We start from the raw sequence: 25350 nt of genomic DNA on the forward strand, positions 1-25350 counted from the left end.
ATACGTCGTGACATGGTGCACGATTTCGCGCATCAGTTAGCTGTGATAAAAAGCCATACTTGAATGAAAGAACCTTTATATAGTTGCATAATTATGACTAATTTGAATACAAAGAGTATAGCCCATGTTATATGGCATGCACGGACTGCTCATTTCGGCAGAACAAGTGAACAACTTCAACAGAGAAGGTGAACAAACTCTTTGAAAGTAAAGAACGAGAGATAAAGACTAAAGTTAAAAGGTAATGTTACAGCACTAGTTTTTACGTTTTGTTGGACTGATTTATGTATATCTGCGTAGTTGGGGTTGCTGACTTATGCAGTACAGTCATATGCCCTTTGGCTTTAATAAATGATACACAAAACTCGCTTGTGCATGCATGATATGAATTAAGAAGCTTTTATGTATTAAATATATTTATATATATAGTTTATTTTTCACATCGCTTGTGCTAAAACAGTTCTTCAATTTATATCCATCGTTCCGACAATAATAATATAATAGTTACGTTTATGTTTCAGCAACCGTATAGGTTATTTAAAACTTATCGCATGCATGATATACTCAACCAGGTATACCATTCAAAAAAAGCAGCATTTCCTCTATTTTTTTTGTCTCGGTTTCCTTTCTATTTACATGTATATTTAAAAAAACTTCCCTCGCTTGCACCTAGGTATCTCCGTAAACCATTTGAAACTACCATGCAAACACAGTCAATTTAAGACCCATGCATGAAACACAAAACAACTACATGACATACAAATTACAAAAAATACCTACCTCCTCCGCAGGCGCTATAGTGATCCGCAGGCGTTAGGGAGCAATTCGAGCTACATCCTACATTACAATAGAAACATTGTAACCATATGAGTAATCTCAATGAGTATGACTTGACTGAGTGCTCAAACATTCTTACAGGCTTACCTCATTTTTATGGGTGCAAATTCGTGCAAATTTTCAAGCGATATAATATATTATGTTGGTGAAAAAAAGTATCAGTACGATCATTTTCTCGACATCAATTTGTTTAGAAGATACCGTAGAGTTGTTTTGACGGGGCTTCGAGGTGGAAAATTAAGCAATCGAATTGTTAATTTTAGCATATATAGAGCTAGTTTCTCTATTATAAGGCGAAATAGGATATAGCTCACTCCCAATAAAAGAATAAAACTTTTCGCAACACTGAATAATAACTTAATTACATGCATGCAAACCAGTTTTGTAAAAGCAATTATTCGTTTCAAGTATCAGCGCTCTATTTCAACTGTGCTCGATTCATTGGCGTCGCTAGCATAAGTGGGGGAAACTTATTCATATATTCGAGTTTTACATTATTCATTTCCATTCAAATTGATTGTTTTAACGGTCTGTGAAAATAAATATGTAAATATGTCCACCCCACTTATCGATGCTAGCGACGCCACTAGCTCGATTCCTTTCTCTTTGTTAAAGCGGTTGTTTCATGGTAATAATAAACGATTGTGTTGGGTGTGGAATTTGGCCCGAAGATTTTTACCAGGGCGTTTATATGATATATAAGCGCCCTGATTTTTACACGATTCTCGGGTACTTGTATACATGCAATACTTCATTGATTAGCTATGCAAAATGAACAATTAAATCAAGTATTTATCACAGCATAATTTGATAAATAGCATGGTGAAATATCATTGTCCAATGAGGGTCAGTGTTTGGATTCGTTTTAATGCTACTCTAGTTGAATAGTTCTACTATCAAAAATTTTATGTAATAATTTCAAAAATCAACCCTAGGAATCACATGTGTTGGCTTTATAAGTTGTAAAAGTACCATGAATACTAATTAGGATGACACATTGTATAATTTATCATCTTCATTAGTATTCTTTATACAGGATGAGTAAAAAAAAAACTGACACCTTTGAAATCCAATTTGCTGCAATGTGTCTGTAATAGGCTGTAATGAGACAGAGGTTGCCTAAAATATCTTATGGGTATACGAAGCATATCAAATAAGTGAACCCATTAAGTAGAACATAAAGTTTGTTCCCTTTGGGAGTTAAAATGCATTCTAAGCTCTGTAATAAAAAAGAACGTGGAATTAGTTCAATTGGTTTAAACACTTTCACATTAATTAACCACGTCTTGTTGATTGTACACAATGGGAATTGTCAAATCCCAGCCATAAGTTCACGGCTAATTTGAATTTCAAAGGTGTCAGTTTTTTTTTTACTCACCCTGTATAATGTTTCATCCTAATTAACATTTGTATACTTGGAGCAAATTTATTGCTCGACAACAATGCGGTGTATTTGAAGTAATTTAAAACACTCGAACTCGCGCTTTATCATATCTAAAACGCTCCTTCTCGTGTTTTAAATATTACATAATAAGATGTTTTAGCAGGTCACATAATTGAAGATAGCTATCACGTTTAACTTTTATGAAAAATTTTCCTTAAACAAAAGGTATCGAATTTGATGTACTACTCTATATAAATGTTCAAAATGTTCTTCGGCAGTATGCTCAGTAAACCCTGAGCGCCAACCAAAGCCTCCACCAAATTACCGCTAAAGTGGTACGAAGTACAAATAAAATAGCGATCGAGTAGGCCAAAATGCATAAAGTAATTTGTTTATTTAATGTGCATAGACTATATCCCAGGTTGAGTATAGTCTATAACGACGCGCTTTTAATATTATACAAAAACGCAGCGAGCAACTAAATTCTAAAATCGAAAATTTATGTGTCAAAACATATTTATCAGTTACCGTCCAGCTTCTTCGTAGTTTTGTTCAATAGAAGTTAGGTAAGCTTTCCGAAAGCCTTTATTATGTGTCGAATGTAAAAGTGTCTTGCAATTTGAGAATTACGTTTTTAATCTCACTCCCATATTTCGACGCCATCTTAAAACAAAAATGTAAAAAAATTGCCACCAAAATGCCATTCCACAATTATTCACGTTTGGAAATCGTATGTCGAATCAGAAGCGATATATGGTACTTTTTTACACGTGAAAAAAATCACACGTCCAATCAAATTGCACAAAGTAAATTCACTCAGAGAAGAAAGATAAATATTTTATTATTCTACGTGCATAAATCTGTACAAAAAATTAAACAACTATATACTTAATATTAATAGCATTATACAAATTGCCATGATCTAAAAGAGCCATGACCTAAAAGACGGAATTTCCTCACAGAAAGTTTTAACGAATTTCATCATCATCAGCCAATCACTTTTTAGCACGTGCCTTAAGCTAGCCAATCGCATTTCGTCAATCCTTTATAACATGTACGCGTGATATCTGCAAAATTTCTACTTTTGGGGAAACTATTTGCCTGTCTAACTGCGATTTTTTTTCGATTTTATTATTATGATTTTCTACAGATGACTTTCTACGATGATTTTCTACAGATCTATTTTAAAGATGACCGCCTGGGCGAAGAATTAATACTCGTACCTCGTTAGATTTTCTACAATCGTGTTAATAAGAAGCCCGTTAGGATTTCTAATTAAATTTTAAAACGCACAGCCAAAATGTTTAACTTCCCTTAATATATGTACCGCGTTTCGTAATATCCAATTACGGACGAAACGTTTTCAAATAAAATGGCTACTAAAGGAATTTATTTATCTTCAGGTGAATTGCATCGAAATTGATCGATTTTTTCTAGGATGCAGCAATTCCCTAAAATATTGAAGATGAATTTTGTACTCCTCGTGCTTGCTACATTTGCTGTTTATGCCCGCAGTTGTAAACTTGTAGAGCAAACCGAAGACAGGTGCAGAAGCGATAGTCGTATATGGCTTGGGCATGGAATCGATGCAAATGCATACCATGGATTTAGTACTCATAAAATATCCCCTGCGATGAGACAATTATACTGGTATTGTCGCGGGTCAACAGAAAGAGTGGCCTGGAGAGGAGCGGCAAACACCCTGCACGTGACCTTCAGATATGATGGTCGGATAATATGGCAGTTCAAAAACTGCCCTCCAAACGGCTGCAACACTTATAAACCTCCACAGTCAACCAGTGACATGTGTCGTAACGGTTGGCACATCTGGCTCGCAAGTGGCATAGAAAAAAGCGTTGTCAAAGGTAGAAGTGATGACTCGATAGAAATTTCGCGAGGTATGCAGGAGTTGCAGTGGCACTGCGGGTATGGCAAGGCAGAGCGAGTTGCATGGGATGGTGATGCTAATCGCTTGCGTGTTCAATGGTCGCATAACATGGGAGTTCTTCACATGCAATCCTCCTCGCGAATGTTATAACAACAACCAACTGAACATAAAACTCGAAAAGTTGACCTTAAAGACTGATCCGACCGACGGCGTTGCGTTTGGCTGGAAATTCCTTTTCGGCAGCCCCGCGGATGAAATCGCTGTGAACATGGAGTCGAAATATTGTTACAGAAGAAGCCAGACAAGGGAATAAAAAAATTTCAAACCGAGTACTACCGTTATCCAGTCGTCTCGCTGCATTACATAGGCCAACCTGTCAAGTTCTGGCTGACGGAAGTAGACAGCGGTTTTGAAGGTAAAAACGACCAATCCGAAATTATTACCATTCCAACCGCAAAATTTGATGCAATCCAGAAATACTTAAATAAAAACCCTGGCTCGCGGTTCGAGTTAGACTACTCTGTAAAGGTTAAAGGGCAAAACGTGTTTCAGGAGAACAAGGTGTTAGGATTACTTGCAGGGAGTCTGTGCATCAACGCTCTGGACTTTGTGCTTGGACCGTGGACCGGCAGTCTAGTTTCAACGAAAATGGCGCGGCTGTATCGAGATGTTATTAAAGCAACTCGGCTTCCTGGTACGCTGAAACAGAAAAAAGTGAAGATTTTCAAGTCGGTCATGAAGTATCAAATCCGCGAAGGTTTCAAGAAATCGATTAGCTTGGATTCGGGAGAGGTTATAAAGGATGTTGCCTTGGGAAGTACCCAATTGGATGATGAATTAAAGCAGGTCATAAGAAGTCGTGCGGGTTCAACGGCGACCAGTATATTCGATAAAGTCGTCGAGATCAGTTCCACGCTCGAAGAGCTGACCGGAAAGTTTGAATTTTGTTTGAGTGATATCTTACAAGGTGGTAATAGTAATGCTCTGTACGACGTATATTTCACTGTAGGTAAATAATAAGCCGCCTTGGTAACATATTTAACTGTTACATTTATTTCACTTCCTTTATGCATGTTTAGCCAACCGTGGACGGAATTTTAGAAAAATTTGTATTGTCAGTTATAAAATAGATTTGCGTTTGCATTCTGGTGACGAGCTTCTTCGAACTGGGAGGTTCATCAGGAGGATATAAAGATTTACGATTTAAATTCTGAAATGATTTCTTTAATTTTTATAATATCAGCAATATAAATTGTTTTCAAAAGAAGCATTTGTATTTTGCGTGTATGAATTGCATGGGACAGGTAGTATGTAAAAAAAGGGAATCATCGCCAGCATAGCTGGACATTGCGTCTGCGGTTTGCGTCATAATGTATTGTATTGTCATGAAATATTCACTATATTATCGTTGTCCCATACCCTGGTGAAAAACTCGCGGCGTGGCGTTGATGTTATTATTATTAAAGGTTTATTGAATATATAAGATTGCACCGAAGTGAAATACTTTATATTTACAAGTATTGTAACTCTATTAAAAACAAATATATAGTAGCAGATAATTTAAATATAAATATTCTATTTACACGATTTCTCCTACATACATGCATTAAATGTTACAAAAAGTTGTAACGATTATAAATAACTATATAGATAGTGTTAAAATATTGACGATTTGGATATATACTATATGTCCTACATACGTTAAAAAATATTATAATTAACTGGATATATTATTTGAATATTGGGTTAACGCTGGAAAGAAACTGCGTTTAAATCGGTCCGTACTACATTTAAAAATAGACAAGCTATCCGAGTTGCGGAGTGATCGACCATGTTCACTGAGCCTTGAATTAGGTATAAGTGCATTGAGTTTGTTATCACTATTTAACTTTATCTTTTGGAAGAGATTAAAGCACAGACGTTGTCTATTTTCATCCAGCCGCACGCAATCTGCAGCAGACAGTGCTTCTCTGTACGATAAACTTGGGTAAATTATTCTTAGAACTCTCCTCTGTAACCGTTCAATTTGGTCGCTAAGATACGATGGTAGGTTTGTGTGCCAAACTGGGCAACAGTACTCCAAGACCGAACGAATAAGTGCAGTATAAATTGTTAATAAATCATCTGCGGTCATACCACTTTTCTTTAAGGTGCGTATAATGTGAAGCCGCTTAGCTGCTTTCTTTGTAATCATTTTAACATGATCAGCCCATTTTAGCGAACTATTTAATACGGTACCAAGAACCTTGTGGCAGTCAACAACATCTATTGCTGTTCCGTCAATAGTTAGCGGTTCTAACATAGGCGTATCACGGAAGAAACAAGTCCTTAGTTCTTTACATTTTTTCACGTTTAACTTCATATAATTTGCGGAGGCCCAAGAGGATATATAATCAAGATCTGACTGGATTGTTGAGATGCCATGTTTGGGTATGACTTCGGAAGCAGTGAGATCATCTACATATTTCCAATAATCGCAGGTTGGTAGGGCGAGATCATTGATCATAACAAGAAACAATATAGGGCCCAATTTTGTGCCCTGTGGGACACCAGCGTTCGCCGTGAGCCATTCCGACAAAGATTTACCCAACTTAACCCGTTGTTTACGATTTGACAAGAAACTGCATATCCAGGGCAAAAGTGACCTTCGTACTCCCAAAAGAAACAACTTGGTGATCAAGATGTTAAGGTTAATGCGGTCAAAGGCCTTGCTAAAGTCTAAGAAACAAATTCGCAAATACTGACCGGGCGTGTCCAGATTTAACAGCCAATTATGAAACATGTCTAAAAGGCATAGAGTTGTAGATGTGCCCTTTGTAACGCCGAACTGTTTATGATCTATCTTGTGTGCGATATCTTCAAGAATCATTTCTGCTACAAATTCCTCCATTATTTTAGAGATGCAGGGCGTTAAAGAGATTGGTCGTAAGTCGCTTTCCTCTTTCGGTGGTTTTTCTTTAGGGATTGGAATAATATTCGCAGATTTCCAAGTATCAGGAACGATTCCAGAAGATAAAGAAAGGTTAAAAAGATCAGTAATTGGTTCAGCCAGTTCATGAGCGAATTCTTTCAAAAGACGCGGTGGAATATTGTCTGGACCCATTGCTTTATAAGGGTTGAGATTTTGTAATTTCATACAGACTTGATAAGAATGTATCACCGGTACTTGCTCAGCCGCTGGCAGAAATGCTGGTAACTCGTGAATATCAAGGGGAGGAATATCTGCATTCACCGCGATATAAAATTCATTTAAGGAGTTTACTAATTGATCGTCCGTCAAAGTTACTCCATTTTTTTCGAAATGAATTGGCGCTATATTATTAGATTGACCAGATATTCGCTTGACAAGCTTCCACCAAGATCTAGTATCGCTCTTCTTCAGATGTTGAACTTTATCTGCATAAAACTTCCGTTTTCTTTCTATTATCTCTAATCTTACTTTGTCTCTATAGTGGTGCCAAAGATTTATACTTCCACTGTGAAATGCCCGTTGCCGTAGTATAATCAGATTCTTTAAGGATGTTGTCATCCAAGGCTTATCAAGAGGATGTAGTTTGACAGTTTTCATAGGGAAAAATTTATCTATAGCTGCCAAAATATTTGAGGTGAATGTACTGACGAGCTCTTCTATGGTAAGGTTTTGACCATCGACAGGCCAGTCTTGGCGAGTCGCCCACCGGCCAAAAGCTTCTCGCGCGGACTGTGGAAAGCACCGATAATGTCGTTTACTGGCAGTCGTTGATATGTTAACATGTGCATTAATTCTGGGGAGCCATTTCACTATTTCATGGTCTGACGTGCCGAGGGGGGCAATTGTTGTTGGAATATTGTAAAATGGGTAAATATTTGTTATTATTAAGTCTAAAATAGCGGAACCCCTTGTGGGAGTGGTTACCACTTGAGACAAATTGTGGCAGCTAAGTAACTCAGAAATATCTAAGTTGTTAAAATCGCCTAACAGAACGATGCCACATTCTGCATGGGTGCATATTTCGAACAACATCCAAAGTTTCAACTAGGTACGCTACAAGGTCGCGTTGCTCTTGTATAGGCTTGTCAGGAGGGCTGTAAACAATTCCAATTATTATCCCAGTAATAGATCTTGGGAGACGAAAGGGTCTAATCCATACCCACATACATTCATACATACGATTTTCGAGGTCGTCACGTCGCCTGGAAGGGATGGTTTCTGATACATAAGCACAAACTCCTCCTCCTCTACCACATAGTCTATCACGTCGAAAAAAGTTATACTTTGGGATTTGTAGGAGATTATTATCAATACCGTCATGTAGCCATGTTTCAGAAATAGCTACAAAATCAGCGACATTATGTTGTAACAATAAATCAAGTTCATCCACCTTTGGGAGAAGGGATCGCACATTAGCAGACAAAAATTTCGGTAGTTGCGACCTCGTAGTAGCTGGAGTTGCTGGTTTAATATTTATTAAATTAGAAGGATTTCTAAATCTTTTATTATTAACCATAGGGGAGTAACGTGGTATAGAACAGTGGGACTTTCGCGAGGTTACCCGAACCGGGATATGATGATTAATACCATTATTTACTATCGTAATGTCGCACGGACAAATGTCAGGTAATCTTGCCAACTTGAGTCCCGTTTCCGTCTCCAACAAAAATCCCGATCATGCGTTGTTGGCTTACTTTTAACTGATCTTTTCAGCTGGTTGGTTTGATTTTGTTTAGTTCGTAGCTGTTGTTGTACGAAACGGGTTGTATGAGGTGGAAACTTGGGTACATTTATTTCGATTGCTTTAGGACCTCTGGGTTGGTTCTGGTTAGGTGGGTAATTCTGATTTTGGGTAGTCTGGTTTACAGGTGGTATGCCTTTTTGTCTACGATGTGGAGGTTTTTTCTTCTGTGGGTAAGTAGTTGTTGGCTTATATATGCTTGAAAGACCCTTTCCATGCTTTTTACGGTGGTCAATAGGTTCTTTGGAAGGACTACTGGATGGATTACGCTTTTGAACGTGAGCGTTTTTTTTATAGGACCTCTTATAAGCTATCACGCTTGTTTGCCTTCGATTATTAAGTCTCTCCTGTTGGTGACTTGATGGGGTTGTTTGATTGATTAAAAATCTACTGTTATGCCTTTCACGATATTGAGAGATTTGCTCAGAGAAAGAATCAGCAGACTTTGACGCTCCAATATTCACCCGACTGATCTGGCTATGGGGTGACTCGTCACTGTTATTAGAGCTTCTCTTTTGGTTTTGCGGATGGGATGGTAGATTGGTTTGCGCCTTTAAATAGTTGCTTTTTTGCTTTTCTCGGTAATCGTTTAGTTGTACATTTATGGCATTACATGACACTTCGTCGATATGTTTTTGTGTTACTATTTGCGTTGTGGTAATTAAGGGCATAATAGGTATTGTTGTGTGGGAGATGGTTTCTTTGTCGGCATACCCATTTAAATTATGCAAAGATTGGAGCAATTGATCGTTTAAGCACCCGAGGTCTTGACTTAGTTGTTTTGCTTTATTATTTTCGCTTCGAAGCTCTTCTTTTAATTCGCCTATTTCCAAAAGTTCGTCGCTTCTGCTAAAACATATTTGTTGCGTATTTGCCAAACTTTGCAAAGAGTCAATCCTTACTTGTAGAATTTCCAAGGCTAGTTTAATATCCCCTAATTCCTCTGCACTATCGACATGACTACAAACGGGGTTTGAGTTTCCAGCGTCTTCCTCAGTGGGTGTTTCTATATGAGGATTTGACAGAGACAATTCCTGGCAGATCCCAAGTACAATTTGCTCAAAAGTCTTACCAGATTCTCCGTGGAATACCATAGTTTGTTGCTTACCCTTGTACCAAGTTAGCACAAGGTCTGAGAGCGAACTCGTAAATCGCTTTGCACTGCCGCCAGGCGATGACCACTTGCCCGATTCTGCGATAACATCGTCGACGAAATTTTTCAATAAATCGAGGTCACCAGACCATTTTAAACGTTCATCATTATGTGAGAGGTGTATGCAATATTTAATGTGATTGTATAGACGGGATTTCCACTTTCCAGCGTTTTTAGATGAATAAGTTTCAACACAGCTATCAAAAGTTGTTGCCGCCATGTTGTCGAGTTTAAATGTAATCTCGAGGGTAATCTCTTTTCTTAGTACTGATATTGGATAAAGGACTGTGTAGTTGACAAGAAAATATGACGCTTGCATTGAAAAGATCTCGATGAACCCATAGAATACTTCACGACTTTATCCGCTAGAAATTAACAGTCACGTAGTCGGCTCTTGTAATTTTGGCAAAGTTCCAGCCTCGTCCCCAGCGCATGTTATTGTTTTAATATAATTGCGTGATTTTTGTCTCGCGGAAGCACACGCGGGGAACGACAAGGACAGAAGAAACGCGCCTGGCAAAAAATGCATTCAAGATGACGAAATGTTAGAACGATTAAATATTGATCGAAGAATCGGAAGATATCTTATGTGAGATTTCGGGACTGGAAAGACTAGTACATACTGCTTTCAGAGCAGGAAAGATGTTGTGTCCAAATGAATTTTGTATCGAAATTATTTTTGGCTATAATAATATTCATATTTCACACGACTTTTATATAAACATCAAGATATTAATATTGAGGATTAAGGTAAAAATATAAGAATTTACCTTCGATGGTCACGTTCTGAAAAGACTTACCAATTTATTAGACCATTGTTCTTCTTTAAGTTTTTTTTAAAAGTTGCCAAATCTCACTTTTCGACACATCCCCGCCTCGCTGTCGCTGCCACCTCATCGACTATCGACTATAGTAATCTAAAATATTCCTCAATGGCCGGTTAAAACTCTTAACGAAATACGAGTAGTTAAATAAGTAGTTAAATCGTGACTCGAAAATACACGACTCTTGTTAAAAATTAACTATCTTTGACGAATGATCCGTCTGATCGCTTGTGTTTACACAGAGACGAACTAGAAGAAGAACTATTTTTCGCTAACTCAAGTTCGCCAAGACGGATCAGTCACGGATGACCCGTCTCTAGTATAAATCGGGCCAATATCCCACTCACTGCATGACCTGTATACTAATATAGTATTATATAAATTCAGTATATAAAGGTCAGTGTCTCACTCTCAGCCGATCTCGCGCTCAGAAGAGTTGAAATAGAAATCCATTCTGTGTATTTCATCAATTATATCTTAAAAACTAAGCGAGATTTTGTTATTAGGGCAACATGTATGCGCTACGCACTTACTATTATGCCAACTTCCGCTTAATTGATACAAAGTTATGTATGCATGCACATGCAAGGTCGTTATGATAAGAAAAAAATGGAAATCAGTTGTCTAATAAAAATTATACAAGCGACATCTTGTCACTAATTCTTGACAAGACTACACGCAGAGGTACAAGACAATACGCATAAAAATTATAGTCTTCGATATTCCTCAAATTCAAACGATGAATTCATAAATAAAGACATAATTATAGATAACCTATGCAATTTGCACTTTTTCAAGGCGTTGAAAAACAGTACAGAGATTTGGTTGTGAATTTGCAGCAATTATTCGCTGTCGCAAAGCTTTCGGTCTCTCGATCTGTTAGTTCAACGCGCACAAATCTAATATAATCCTTAACACTCAGCAAAGTTTCGTTCTTCATTGGACAATTCTGAAAACTATTGCACCTTATGATGATGAATTATTAACCAGCGCTTTTCCACTTAGCAATATGTTTCCGCGTTTTTAGCCTTAATTAACATAAATAGCCAGGTGAATACATTGCTATATAACTGAGGGACCAATCGTGGCCTTTGTTGACTCTCGTTGCTAACTGCATGGTTTTTGACAAGTCGTCAAAATCGTCATTTCAGTCGACGTTTTCTTCGATATTCTCTGCGGATCATTGCGAACTGCAGTGGAAAGAAAATGTCCGTTTTGCTGACCATCTCGGTAAGTTCTTTTGTTCCTTCTGTAAAGTGTTTGTTTGCCTGAGAAAGTAAGCTCACCTCAAAACTAGTAAACTAAATGTGTAATTTAGTGCTGGAAATGAACTCGTAGTTGCGCATGCTGCCGAGCTACAAAGATCTCTAACTCCATTAAACAATTTTTTTATACTATTGTAACTGCGTTTGGAAAAAAGCTCTGCAGCTGTAAACGTAGGCATTAACCCAGGATCGCAATAATTGATTAATAAATATTACCAAAAAAAATTTTCTGCTAGGATGCACTAAATATTAATACTAGGAACAAATACTATTTTGAGGCATGAGTCCCATTTACACAACACTCGATTTGTTGGCACGGCATGGCTAAAATGGGTACCGTGTCCAATTTTTTTAGTGTTCAGGCTGCCAAAACAAAGTCCGGGCACGGATGAAATGAGCACGGGTTCCCATTTTAGCCTTGCCGTGCCAATAAATTGAGAGTTAGTAGTGTAACCGGAGCTATGGAGAATTAATTAGGCCTCCACGTTCCACCAACGACGGCTGTGGGTGGAATATTGATAGAAAACATTCTTTCAAATTCATTTGACGAGTTGACAAAGTCTCTGTAGTTTGCTAGGTAAAATTCTATCCGCTACAAGAAACAGCCCGTCAAGATCAATATTTTGCGCACCTTTTAGTTGCGTGCATTGTCACTATTGTTTGTTGTGAAAACATTCACACTGCCCAATTTTAGGTGTGGGAATTAAAGGACAGATAATCAATTATTAATTTGTTTCCAAGGAAAGGTATAAACAAAGTAATCTAGTCAACCGCCTGCCCTTCTCCTTTATTTGGCAGCTATAGCCAATATGCTTCAGCCTCGTAAATTGCATTACGTACATCGTACATTACGGTCACGTTTTTAAAGCGTTTCTACTTTGGTTTCCGCGCAAACACGGGAAAAACAACATCAAATCGCAAGAGAACTAAATGTTTTTCAATCTTCTGTATATTGATTTTCAGTATGATCTGGGAGGAAGAATCAAAAATTTTTTAAAATATCAGTGATGCTGACGCAAACCAAAATTTTATAGTTTTAGCGAATCACAAGCTTGCCATAGTTACCAGTTTTATCTCGCCGACAGCTTGCGCACGCGCATAACTTACTAAAACGCCAAACATCCATGACATAATGGCGGGCAACCCAAATTTTGCATTTTCTTTCCCGGGTATAGCTAAAACACCGGGGCGGAATTAGTACCTCGCAAAACGCTTGGCCCAAATAGAAAAATATTCAACATATTGCTAAAATTGTAAATTTCAGCAGCAAATGCGCGTTATATCATGCACGTAGTAAAATGCATATTATTTTCACTATAGCACAGGCATCCTTCGCTCGGATAATATGAAACAGCTGGAGATTTAAAAAATGGCATTCTAGATTATAGAGTGTATAATAATATAATTTCTTAAAATCACCGGCAAGCAGAGAATCTACATGATTCTGGGGCGATTACTGCCGACTATGAAAAGCAGAATTATACCGTTTCATCAACGTGAAAACTGTAAGAACTTGAAATATTTTTGAAATACTTAATACTATAAATAAACCAGGCCAGCACGAAGTGGCGTATGCATACAACGTCGTAGCGGGAGGTCAATTAAAGGCTTTTATGGACTTTCAGGGGTCGGTTGTAATATTAGTTGATATAACGTTATCAACCGAATAGTGTTTCTTCCAATCGCTCTAAAATTGCTCGTGTTCGGTAATTTCCCCTTGTTCTGGTTTTATGGTAAGACATGTTCACGCCAGTTGGGCTAATGGCGCATTTTGACGCTGCTCGTTCTAAAAACAGCTTAACCTAGCATTCAGGTTCTTGATAAAATGGACTGCACGTTGATCAAAATGATTTAAAAAATATTTTTGCTGCACAGGAGTCACGGAAATGGTTGCCAAGAATGTTACTACAACCAAAGTGAAACCAAATATTTCATATTTTGTAGCACAGACCAAAGCCTCCGCAGGCATCATAATTGTATTACTTTGCACTAGCCTTAGATTAAATTAGTCTTGGGGTTGCTGTGTCAAGCAAAACGAAGGAAAAATAGGAGCCCCTCTCTAAAGCTCCCGAGAGCATTCATATAAATGTAAGCAATTACTTTTACAGAAATTGCTCATTTATTGCTTCACTTTCCTGAGCCATCAAAATGATGAAAATGACTCCGTGGATAAGTCACAAAAAAATAAAGTGAAGTGCATGGACGCGTCAGTCTAAAAGTTTATTTGTGTAGATATTATTTTAAATGATTATTTGCTTAATAATCATCATAGCTCATTGTATATTCTTAAGTGTTCTGTCTCACTTTCTAGACTATCTTCTTCTCGTTTGCTGTCAAGAGTGGATCAACAGGTGAGACTTTTGAGAAGAAATATAAGACAATGAATTGTGTAATTTGTACCACAGCATACCACAGCTTAATTTCTCTAGTAATTTATTCTATTGCTAAAGCAAATGATGTTTTATCTCTTGCATGCAATTGATCCCCCTGCGAAAAAAAACACATGCAAATCCCACATGTGTTTCACATGTGATCATATGTAATTCACATGTTAATAAATGTAAGTAAATGTGGTTACATGGAGTCTATCGTATTGATGTTTCCATATATTTTTCTTATTGTTTCTTCATTATTTCAATCGATCCGCGCTAAATACTATACTGTTAAAGAAGCATCAATTTAAACATTTGAGTGTATAAAACAGAACTATTTTAATAGAAATTTACGCATTTTAGTAATGAAGCAGATTCGGGGCTCATAACCTCTATGATAATGATATAATCCTTCAATATTGCACACTTTCTATGTTTGAACCGTTCATTGCAAGTGACTTCATTTGCCAACGAATATACGGATACCCATGCTTTGTCACAATTGGCCATCCCATACGCAGTTACCCGTTAATCATGCAAGCTATTAAGCATGCACTGTACTTTGCTTTCGCTTTGTTGTAAACGCAAAGAAAAGGCAAGCTAAAAGTTACATAAACCGGAAACCCCCCAGTAAACATATTGACATTTCGCATATATGAATATTCGCATATATATATATATATATATATATATATATATATATATATATATATATATAAATAAAAAAAATTTAATAAAGAAAATTGTTACGTTTTTAGTAGGACTAACATACACAAAAAACTGACGATGATGCATGTATAATGTGGCATCCGGTAATCGATATGCAATGTTTTTTCTAGCGTGCGATCCCAATAATGTGGAGGCAGTTGGAATGCAGAGTGGGTTGATTTTATGGTCACAACTGACTTCATCTTCTTCATCGGAAGGTAACAAGGCCTCTCACGCAGTACTGAATGGCCCTCGCACTTGGTTGCCGGCCGCTAATGATACCGAGCCATGGCTTCAGGTTGATTTTTCAACAAATTTGCAACTGGTGTCGTTAAAGACGCAAGGTTCACCAACTTCCGAACAATGGGTGAAGTCGTTTACGATTTCGTATGCTAATTCAAGCGGAATATTTAGGAACTTCACGCATGGAGAAAATTTCACGGTAAAAACTTAATGAACAGTATAAAAAATATCTCTTACGTACCATTTTTGCTGCGGGGTGTAGGTCTCAAATGAGACCGATTGGTTGCTTGAACAAAATTCAGACCGCAACAAAGCTAAACCTGTCTTTAATCCTGAACCTCAAACGATGCCAAATATGCCATTTTACTGTGCTATATGTATACAACTCGCTTATTTTATAATCCTTAGTTAGTGTATGTAGAAGTGGCGTTCTTTCATAACTATGTTTTGAACCCCCCCCATCGCCACACACACACCCTATATTTACCCCCCTGCATGAATATGTATTGTGCTAATACGAACTGTGGTTGGAATGAAATCATGTTGAAATGTTGCAACAAATGATTAGAGAAAGTTGATCAATTCGTGTGCATACTTGTCCAACACCAGTTTTAATTACCCTTAAAATACTTGTTTAAAATTGTGCCTGAAGGAAGAAGCGAGAAACAATCAAACGATTTAACAAGTTATAGTAAAACTTAGGGGAATTTTTTGTACCAGCAAATGACTATACCGGAATTTATAAGTCTATACGTATATACTTTAATAATTTAAGTACATCTGACGTTGGAAAGCCCAGCACGACACGACAGCACGCCCACTCACATGCAATTGAACGGCTAAGAAACTTTTAAACTACATTACGCGTATCATATGTATTAGTGTAAACTCTTAGAACTTGGCGCACTCACTAGACTTTTTAATTTCTTTTCGTGGAAAATAATTTATTTTGCTATACTTATAGTCCAGAAATTCACCAGGTCCGCACCATGCACTCAAAATTGCCTAGTGTACTTTTACGAATTCATCGTGAATATTTCTGCCGCATTTCTTAGAATTTTTCCGATTGCGTTACCTACTCTTACTCCAGAAAAAGAAATTTAATAGTCGATTTCTAACCGGGCGAAAACGGTTCGAAGCTGCCATATTGAAATTTTATGTATTTCGCGCGCATGTATGCACCTGGGGAGTGGAAATTGCAGACGAGTTCGCCCGCTCGCAATGCTACATTTCGCTACGACCTCTCGATCGTGCAATATCCTTGTTTTGTGGCATAACTATGCGAATCCTTTATGGTACTGATTGACTTTCATTCACCATCTTTCATGTTTATAACAGACCTTAAAGACAATAAATAGATTTTCATTCTTTTTCTGTATATTCAAACAGGTGTTTCGAGCAAATACTGATGCTACTACCATTGTCGAAACAACCCTGCCGGAAGAGACCAAAGTCCGTTTTCTGCGCATCAATCCAAAAACCTGGTCGAAAAGACCTGCCCTCAGAGTTGAATATTATGGATGCTATACAAGTAAGTGCAACTTTTAGAGCATGAATCACGTTATACTCGCGGTACCCGAACGTTTTCTCACTCCTCCCAGCACTCGGCGCCCCCTTTGCCCTATAATTTATTCAGCAGGCCGCACAGAGAGGCCCAACGGACCACTTGCATAATGAACTTTGGATCTAGGCAACAAGAAGGAAATAAAACACCACCGTTATAAAAAGATACATATATGAGCATAATTAAAGTAATGCATACCAAGTGCTTGCACTTTTTACAACGTTTTACAACGTTTTACAACGTTCAGAAGCAAAATTCATCATTATTAAGTCCGAAAGGGAATTTATTTTTATTCGTCCAAACTTATGAAAATGAAAATATGCGACTCTTACTAACATTTTGTATCAGTCTTGTATTTGCTCTTGTTTATCCATTTGGTTATGAAAGCATGCAATATTCGATAGCTAAATGACTGATCTTTCCGAATGTGCCGGTAAAAATCTCGTTTAAAGACAAAGCAGTTTGCGTACAGTATATATAGCGTGTTAAAGTTGCATAACTTTTAAAAGTTGCATAACTCATTTTATACACCCTGGTTTACTCTATATACTTCGTATGCTATTTTGCAATCATTTAAATCCGGGCGGTTCAGCCACTTTTCGTTTGACACGGGACGCTATATATACAGCTTATTTTAAAAAATTGACACGGGACGCTACAGCTTATTTACCCTCCTACCTCCTCTTAGCTGCGGCACGATGGCAGTCCCTTTTCTAATGCTATATGCGGAATTTTTTTCTGTCCCAATCGTAGTTGGCTTTGAGACAGAATTGAATTGAGGGCCGCTGCACTACAGGGTGTATAAAAAAAACTGCAAATACCATAATTTGTATGCACTTTAGAATTTTAATTACTGTGAAAATACGTTTCCCAGGGTTATCAAAACAAGCACACAAAGTGAATTAAAATTAGCTGAACCATTCGTAATCGAACTCATAAGTTTAATTAACTTTGTGTGCTTGTTCTGATAACCCTGGGAAACGTATTTTCAAATCCCAGAAGCGTAATTAGTTGCACAGTCATTGAAATTCTAATGTATAATCTCGTGCATACAAATTATGGTATTTGCAGGGGTTTTTTATACACCCTGTATTGCACGACTTTTATAGGCTTTTGCACTTATAGCAAAGGTTGTATATCTACTTATGATATCTACTTATGCAAATTACAATGTAGTGTTCGCAAATGTGTTCACACCTACTTCTGGTAAACCCTGGCCTGTATGGGCCGGGTTGCAAATGCATCTTATGCTACCATGTATGGGTTTTTAATGTCTCATTTTAATCATAGTAATTATAATGCATCGAGCTACGGGCGATCGAGCCTGGAATTGATTACAAACTTCTGTAAAATTTTTTCGTGACAATTGAACGTTTATAATTGTAATTTTACAATAGAATCCTTTTGGATGAGAACCTTGCGATTAACGGCTCATTGGTGTTAATATTATTATGATTTTGTATCTTAGCTTGTGCTTCCGCCGGACCTTTGTCATTCCTGGACAGCCAAATTACAGCTACAAGCACTTATGCAAGTAGTATTTATGCTCATCATGCAAGACTGAATGATAAACTTGGATGGATTTCAGAACACTCTAAGCCAGCATCGTTGTTGATAGATTACGGAAAACGAACTACCATAACGGGAATTAAGGTACAAGGCAACTCTGAATTTGCCGTATGGAGTTCCACGTTTACAGTTCAATACAGTAACGATGGATTACGCTTTAAAGACTACAGAGAAGCTGGCAGTATAAAGGTGAACAAAATTTAATTATTCTTTGGCTTTCTCAGTTTAATGAAACATGAGACAAAAAAGGTTGATTTGAGTTGTTTAAGAGTACTAAATTTTTGTTTATATTGCAACTTAACCTAATTTAGAGTTATTCGTAGAAATCGTATATATAACAGCTATATTACGCACCTCGTCGGTTGTCAGCTCATAAACGACTTAAACTCGTGGTATAATATCGATATATAATACCCGAGGTAGTGTACATTAAGTGTTATGTTATATAGGAAACATACATGTTACACAAAAATCTCATTTCAAAAAAAAACATGCACTTTGCTTTGTTATGACAATATGTCGGGCAACAATGTTTCACTTGCATGTTTCCCTGCATGGCGGGAAACATTGCATTTATTTAAAATCATGTGACTACGAATGAACCAATCACATTTAAAATACACAGCACCTATATAACAACAATTTTTGTTTTATAATACAGTTACTATAAATACTATTTTATGAACATTGCATAAAAAATTTATCGTCTATTGATTAATTTTCGTCAATTTGACATGTTAAGTTAAAAACAAAAGGCTGCTTTTTGTCAGCTCTATATGCTTCCCCTGTAAATATTTCTATCGCATATTTCGATGATTTGTTTTAAATCTCTTTTAAATCTAAAAAATTTTCAAAAAAGTGTTTTAATTTCTTCTTTATTACTCCTAAGCAAAACATTTGACCATTTGTTATAATTTACCCTTTCGGCTTTTCGAACAATTGTTGTAGGTATATTATCCTTTATTCCTGAACAGTGTTTCCTTCTCAATTATTTAGACATTCAATGGCCCAGTTGATGCTAGTACTGTCACCGAAAGATCGTTCTCACATGCTATATTCACAAGATTCCTAAAAATTCTAGCAGCGCTTTCGACAAATTTCTATCCAACAAATCCAGCAAATACCCAATATAACTTTGCCGCTTTAAGAATTGAAGTTCAGGGATGTCATTATGATGGTAGGCGAAACGGTTACTCATAAGATGTATAGAATAGTTGTTCGAGGGAAATATATTATAGTAAAACAAACAGTTGTTAAGAATTGTTCCAGATCAATACTGAACTAAAATTCTGTGCCAGAATGACCCTAAAGAACGCCGACTAATAAACAGTATAATAGTTTATAGGCAAATGCATGGAGTACAATCTAAAATACATTGTCATTGTATTTTCAATTGCGATTTTGTTGTTCATCTGTTTTCCAGATGACTGGTTTTATTCACTTCCCCTTGGCATGAAGAATAATCTCATTTTGGACTCGCAAATAAATGCTTCATCCTCGAGGTTCTACACATCGGGTGCCGGTAACGGTCGTTTGAATCTGACAACTATACCAAACGTGCGACATGGTGGTTGGATAGCAGCGGACGGTGATAAAAACCCTTGGTTTCAAGTAGACTTCATCACGAATGTGACTGTGAGCGCACTGCTCGTGCAGGGTTTATCCGGCACTGCGTATGGTGTCACGAAATACACAATTGCGTCGAGTGATGACGGCAAAGTATTTTCAGTCAACAAGAAGGAAGACCAGCAAACAGAGAAGGTGACAGTTTAAAGTGGTCGTGTAGATGTACACCGTATAAAATCTTATTTTCGAGAGGATGAAAAATATATTCGTTATCCCACTCTGATTATATTTATATCTCTATCGTTTAAAAAAAAATAGGATTCAAATTATTTGTAATTTTTTAGAGGATAAAAGCACGTTTTCATCGTTATAAACCATATAACATTATTTATTCCAATTTTTGGCGTGAAAACACCTGCTTTACTAAAAATAAAAGAAAATGCTTTAATAATTACTTTAAAATAATTATTTTTTTGAAATTAACATGTTTTCCATATTTGCACACATATATAATATAATATACAGAGCATAATTACATCAACCTTTGGCAGTTTAGCACATGAAAGAATGCGCTAATTGGCATCGAGTGCTATGTTTTACAAATACTTTTCATAACAAATATACTTTTGGTAAAAAGTAAATGGTATAGATAGATACTCTATGAGCTTCATAAAAAGCAGGTAACTGGAAAACCCCGTTAATCAGTTTATCACTTTGTGCAATTTAGGTGTTTTTTGCGACAGGCGAGCAAAGTATTTTCCCACATATCATCGGGCGCTTTATCCGGATTCAACCGACGGGGTGGAACGGTTTATGCGCGATGAGAGTGGAATTCTTTGGCCGATATGAAGGTAGGAAATTTTGATGCCTTGCAACATCCATCTGCCATGCAATATGCAGTACGGTAAAGTCTATATGCGGTACGCCAATATGCAGTATGGTAGCTACTTTAGAATAAGATTATTTGGGAGCCGAACTTGGCAATTTAGCATGCTCTTTTCGGAAATTTGTCGCTTTGTGTCCATTGACTATAGGAAATACGTGCACACAGCACCCTAGTCATGTATTTCCAACCAAGGAAATAATGTTATATGTTTCATTCATCCAAACAATCGCACGCGTAATACAATTCTAACGCAAAAACAAAGAGAACGGCGCGTGCCTCGCTTTCGTGCAGACGGACGCCATTTTTTTCTTACTCGACTCCTTTGGCTAAGTCTTGCAGACAAGTGATGCAGATAACCCTATGCATGTGTCTTAAAGCAAACCGCTCTCGTCTTTTCATCACAGCGCATGCATGCTCCAAAATGATATTTTCTGTCAATTTTAGAAGACAGGTTGACCGTTCAGACAATCGGAAATACTCGTCGTTTCATATTTTATTTAAAACAATGAGGGTTTCTGAAATAAAAGAACAGGTGTAGACCCAGTGTAAAGGACGATTGTTATAACCCCGAAACTAAAACTAATACAATAAGAGTACATACCTAATGAAGGGAATAATACAATTCTAGTTCGCAGATTTCGACATAAACAACATTTACATTTATACTTATATGATGTTTTGACATTTGAGTGTGCATGTGGTTTGTCCTGTTAACGCCAATTTAATCCATTTAAATTAATAGTTGAATCGGTGAAAACATGTTTGAAAGCTCTACCCAACAAACACACGAAAGCAAAGATGCCATGCACAATAGCGGGAGCGCGCTGGAGAAAAACCTATCAAACGCACCTTTGGTTATTAGAAAATTAAAATTGATGGAGCAAGGAGCATGCCAATGACCACGAATGACATTTTACTCAGCACATAGCTCTCGTGTGCGCCGGCCTGCCTGTGGCATAGCAAGACAAAATTATCTCACTACGCCACTTCTGAGATGCCCTTTATATTTTTTTTGCAACGGAATAGGTTTATGTATTGTTCTGCTCTTCGTTATTTGTACATACAATAATAAATGATTTTCTCCTCGCTTATTTTTTACTCAGGATGTGGGAATCCCGAACCACTCGGAATGGAAAATGGTAGAATATTAGATAGGCAGTTGACTGCTGCACAGGAACACGACAGCCAGCCTGCGCCATACGGTAGACTAGGCCATGCAACTGGTTGGAATGGTGGATCGATGAGCAATTTTGATGTTTGGTATCAGGTAGATTTCATAAAACATGCAAAAATCACAGCCATAAAGATGCAGGGAGAACAAGCCTCTTACCATATAAAGAAATTCAAGGTCTCATTCAGTAATAATGGAATTGATTTCATTGAATATGTGGATGTCATGGGTTTAAAGGTAACTATATATAATATATTTTTGTGTTTCTGCCGTAATACAATACAATGTACTTGTGGGTGTAACTGTGGTGGTTAGATAAAATGTGACCAAATAGAAGACTATTGTAGAAAAAATTGAAAATTCTATGCTGCTACATATGGTTCACAGGTAACTTATATCTAATCACACCAAAGCCTACTTCTACGACTTTTATCCGGATTGTCTTTGTTATAAACTTTCCTGACTAGTTAACTAAAGCACTCAGGGGCACTGCCTTTCGAGGATTACCTGAACGAAATTTCCCAAACCTTTTCAGACTTGTTTATTGACCATATAACTAGAAATACATGCATGGAGCAACCCCTCGCCATTTCAAACGAAGCAAAATATTTCCTGAGCTAGCCAGACCTAACCTTCAATATTATGAAATGTCCTAAATGTAAAGCCGATAGCTGATGTTTTAAATATTTCAGAAACAAACACAGTCGTAAAGGTGAAGTGAAATCACCCGTTTTCCTGCTGCTTTCCGTTGCATTAAGTTACAGACTTTCACAGTTTAAGTGAGAGTTAATACTTCATTATAGCTAAACCCTCAAAACATCAAAACAGCACAAATAATATAAATAACCAAGCAGTGAACGTCGAATGTTGTTTTTCGATTATTAAATTCATGCAGTGATTGCAGTCGACTCTATAAACCTTTAAAGTGATATTTGTTATATTAAAACTCCGAATTACACTTTTAAGGACTCTTTTGGAAGTTAAAACGATGATGTAAAGCCTAAATAGTCGGTCACGTCTTCGCAAAACCAAGCAAAACGACATACTGTACCAAGGTCTTAAAATGTATTCGTACAGCAAACACGAAATAAACCTGGAAATAAACAAAATAGACTCCTACCATTTCAAGGATTATAATCGAGTTGTTACGCCATCAGTCAAAACTCGTAGTCGCCGGGCTTTTGAGTACGAGTTTTTTGATAAACTTCGTACTCGAAAGCCCAACGACTACGAGTTTTGACTGATGGCGTAAGCAAACAACGCGCGATAATGACGAATCTCGTACTCGTAGTCGTACTCGTAGTCACTGCTAAAGCTCGCTAATAGAGAGCTTTAGATTTGACTACGGCTCCCGCTACGGCTACGAAATTCGTCACTATGGCGCGAAACAAACGTTGTATGCATACGCCACCTCGTGCTGGCATGATAAACCTCTGCAAACACAATAATAAACGCATGTTTATCCCGTTTATTTCGGAAATTTACCCTCACCATTTCCAAAAATACACGTATTCAAAGGCCACAGTCATGGAAAACATTTCTCTAAATTTTTTTTCTGGAAAAAAACGAAAAAATGTCAACTTTTATTGCTTTTTAAATCACGTAGTCAGGACTACGAAGTTTTGTCAAAATGCCGTAGTCAGATGAGCGAGGGCTACGTGCCTCTGGCGTCAGTACGAAGTATCACGAATATCACGTAAATGTGACGAATCTCGTAGCCGTAGCGGGAGCCGTAGTCAAATCTAAAGCTCTCTAATAATTTTAGATTATGCAAGTCTGTGTAGCAGATGCAGTATAATATTAATTATATGAGAGATATGAGACGAGATTTAACAATGCATTGTCTTTATTTTCCCACTCCTTTTAACTAAAATACAGTGAAATTAACTTGAAAGATAACAAAATAACTATTACATAACGATCTGGCCTTCCTTGTCCTCATTGCCGCTGACCTGTGATAACTTCACGTCTTTTTGGAACGATCTGCAATGGAACCTGCACAAAAGAAAACTAAACATACTAACAATGCATGGGCAGGGAGAAGAGGCGGGAATGCATTGTTAAATCTCGTCTCATATCTCTCATATAATTAATATTATACTGCATCTGCTACACAGACTTGCATAATCTAAAATTATATTTCGAGATATTCGACTTCAATTTAACAATGCATGTTCAAAGCTAAATTTTTTATTAGGGCCTATACGCTGATAAAATTGCATTACCAGGAGAAGCGTTAAAGTGTGCCCTATAATAGAACTTTGAGAAAGTGCTTTCTTGGGACCAATCTGCCATCTCTAGGATTTCAGAAACGGAGACTCCCTGACTCAATGCTTCAGAAGTAGAAGCTCCCCGAATTGAATGGGCAGAAAAAATATCAGTATTTATGCCCGCTAACTCCAACATATTTTTAATCCATCTAGCTAAGGTCGGTGAAGTGACCGGTTTATGAGGAAGAATGTATGACAAAAACAACTTGTTAGGTTGATCAATATCGTTAGATCTAAAGCCTCTAGTACAATTTTCATAACATTTTAAGCAATCAACTGGGCATAAGACCTTATCCCCATCAAATTTTGCATGAAAGCTCGATTTTAACGAATCGCCTGGTTTTGATGTCTTTGATAAGCCAGGTAACGTAAAAGATACCCCTTCGGGATGAAATGTACGAAACCGTAAGTCCTTCTTAACCAAGTCTGAAGATCGATCTGGGGCTGTAAGAGCGAGTAAAGTTACCAACTTAAAGGACAAGAACTTAAGACTCAATTTTTCATTACTCCCCAAGGATTTAATGTAGCCTAGAACTTGAGAAACTTTCCAAGTATGGGAATACTTTGGTTGAGGAGGTCTTAAATGAAAGATGCCTTTTAACAATTGAGATACTAAAGGATGAGCCCCAACCTTGCTGGAGTCAATTTCCGGTAAAACTGCCGACAAAGCTGATCTATAGACATTGATAGTCCTATAAGCTTTCCCCTCTTTAAACTGATCTTTGAAAAACTCTAAGATCATACTTATAGATACTGAAATGGGATTGATTTTCCGTTGAGCACACCAGCTAACCCACTTATTCCAGGCTGAGGCATAAGCACTGGTGGTATTTCTTCTCCATGCTGCCAACAACAGTTCTCTAGTTTCCTCTGAAATGTCAGCTGTTCGAAACATCGGCTGACAGTCTCCAACCAGCCAACTGGAGGTTGGTTAGTGG

The 25350-nt window shown here is 37.3% G+C and overlaps 1 protein-coding gene across 1 annotated transcript; it reads left to right on the top strand.

Annotated features, from left to right (window-relative positions):
- Window positions 1-79: 79 nt before the first annotated feature.
- Window positions 80-22487, top strand: LOC114543690 (lactadherin-like). Its single transcript, XM_028562571.1, has 9 exons — window positions 80-241; window positions 14375-14414; window positions 15275-15585; window positions 16776-16917; window positions 18419-18708; window positions 19516-19696; window positions 19943-20280; window positions 20813-20936; window positions 22075-22487. Exons 3-9 carry the CDS (start codon window positions 15307-15309, stop codon window positions 22455-22457), a joined length of 1737 nt encoding a protein of 578 aa, XP_028418372.1. The 5' UTR covers window positions 80-241; window positions 14375-14414; window positions 15275-15306; the 3' UTR covers window positions 22458-22487.
- Window positions 22488-25350: the final 2863 nt, after the last annotated feature.

The sequence above is a fragment of the Dendronephthya gigantea genome, unplaced genomic scaffold (assembly GCF_004324835.1).
Source record: "Dendronephthya gigantea isolate DGI-Jeju-01 unplaced genomic scaffold, DenGig_1.0 000526F, whole genome shotgun sequence".
Classification (NCBI taxonomy): domain Eukaryota; kingdom Metazoa; phylum Cnidaria; class Anthozoa; order Malacalcyonacea; family Nephtheidae; genus Dendronephthya; species Dendronephthya gigantea.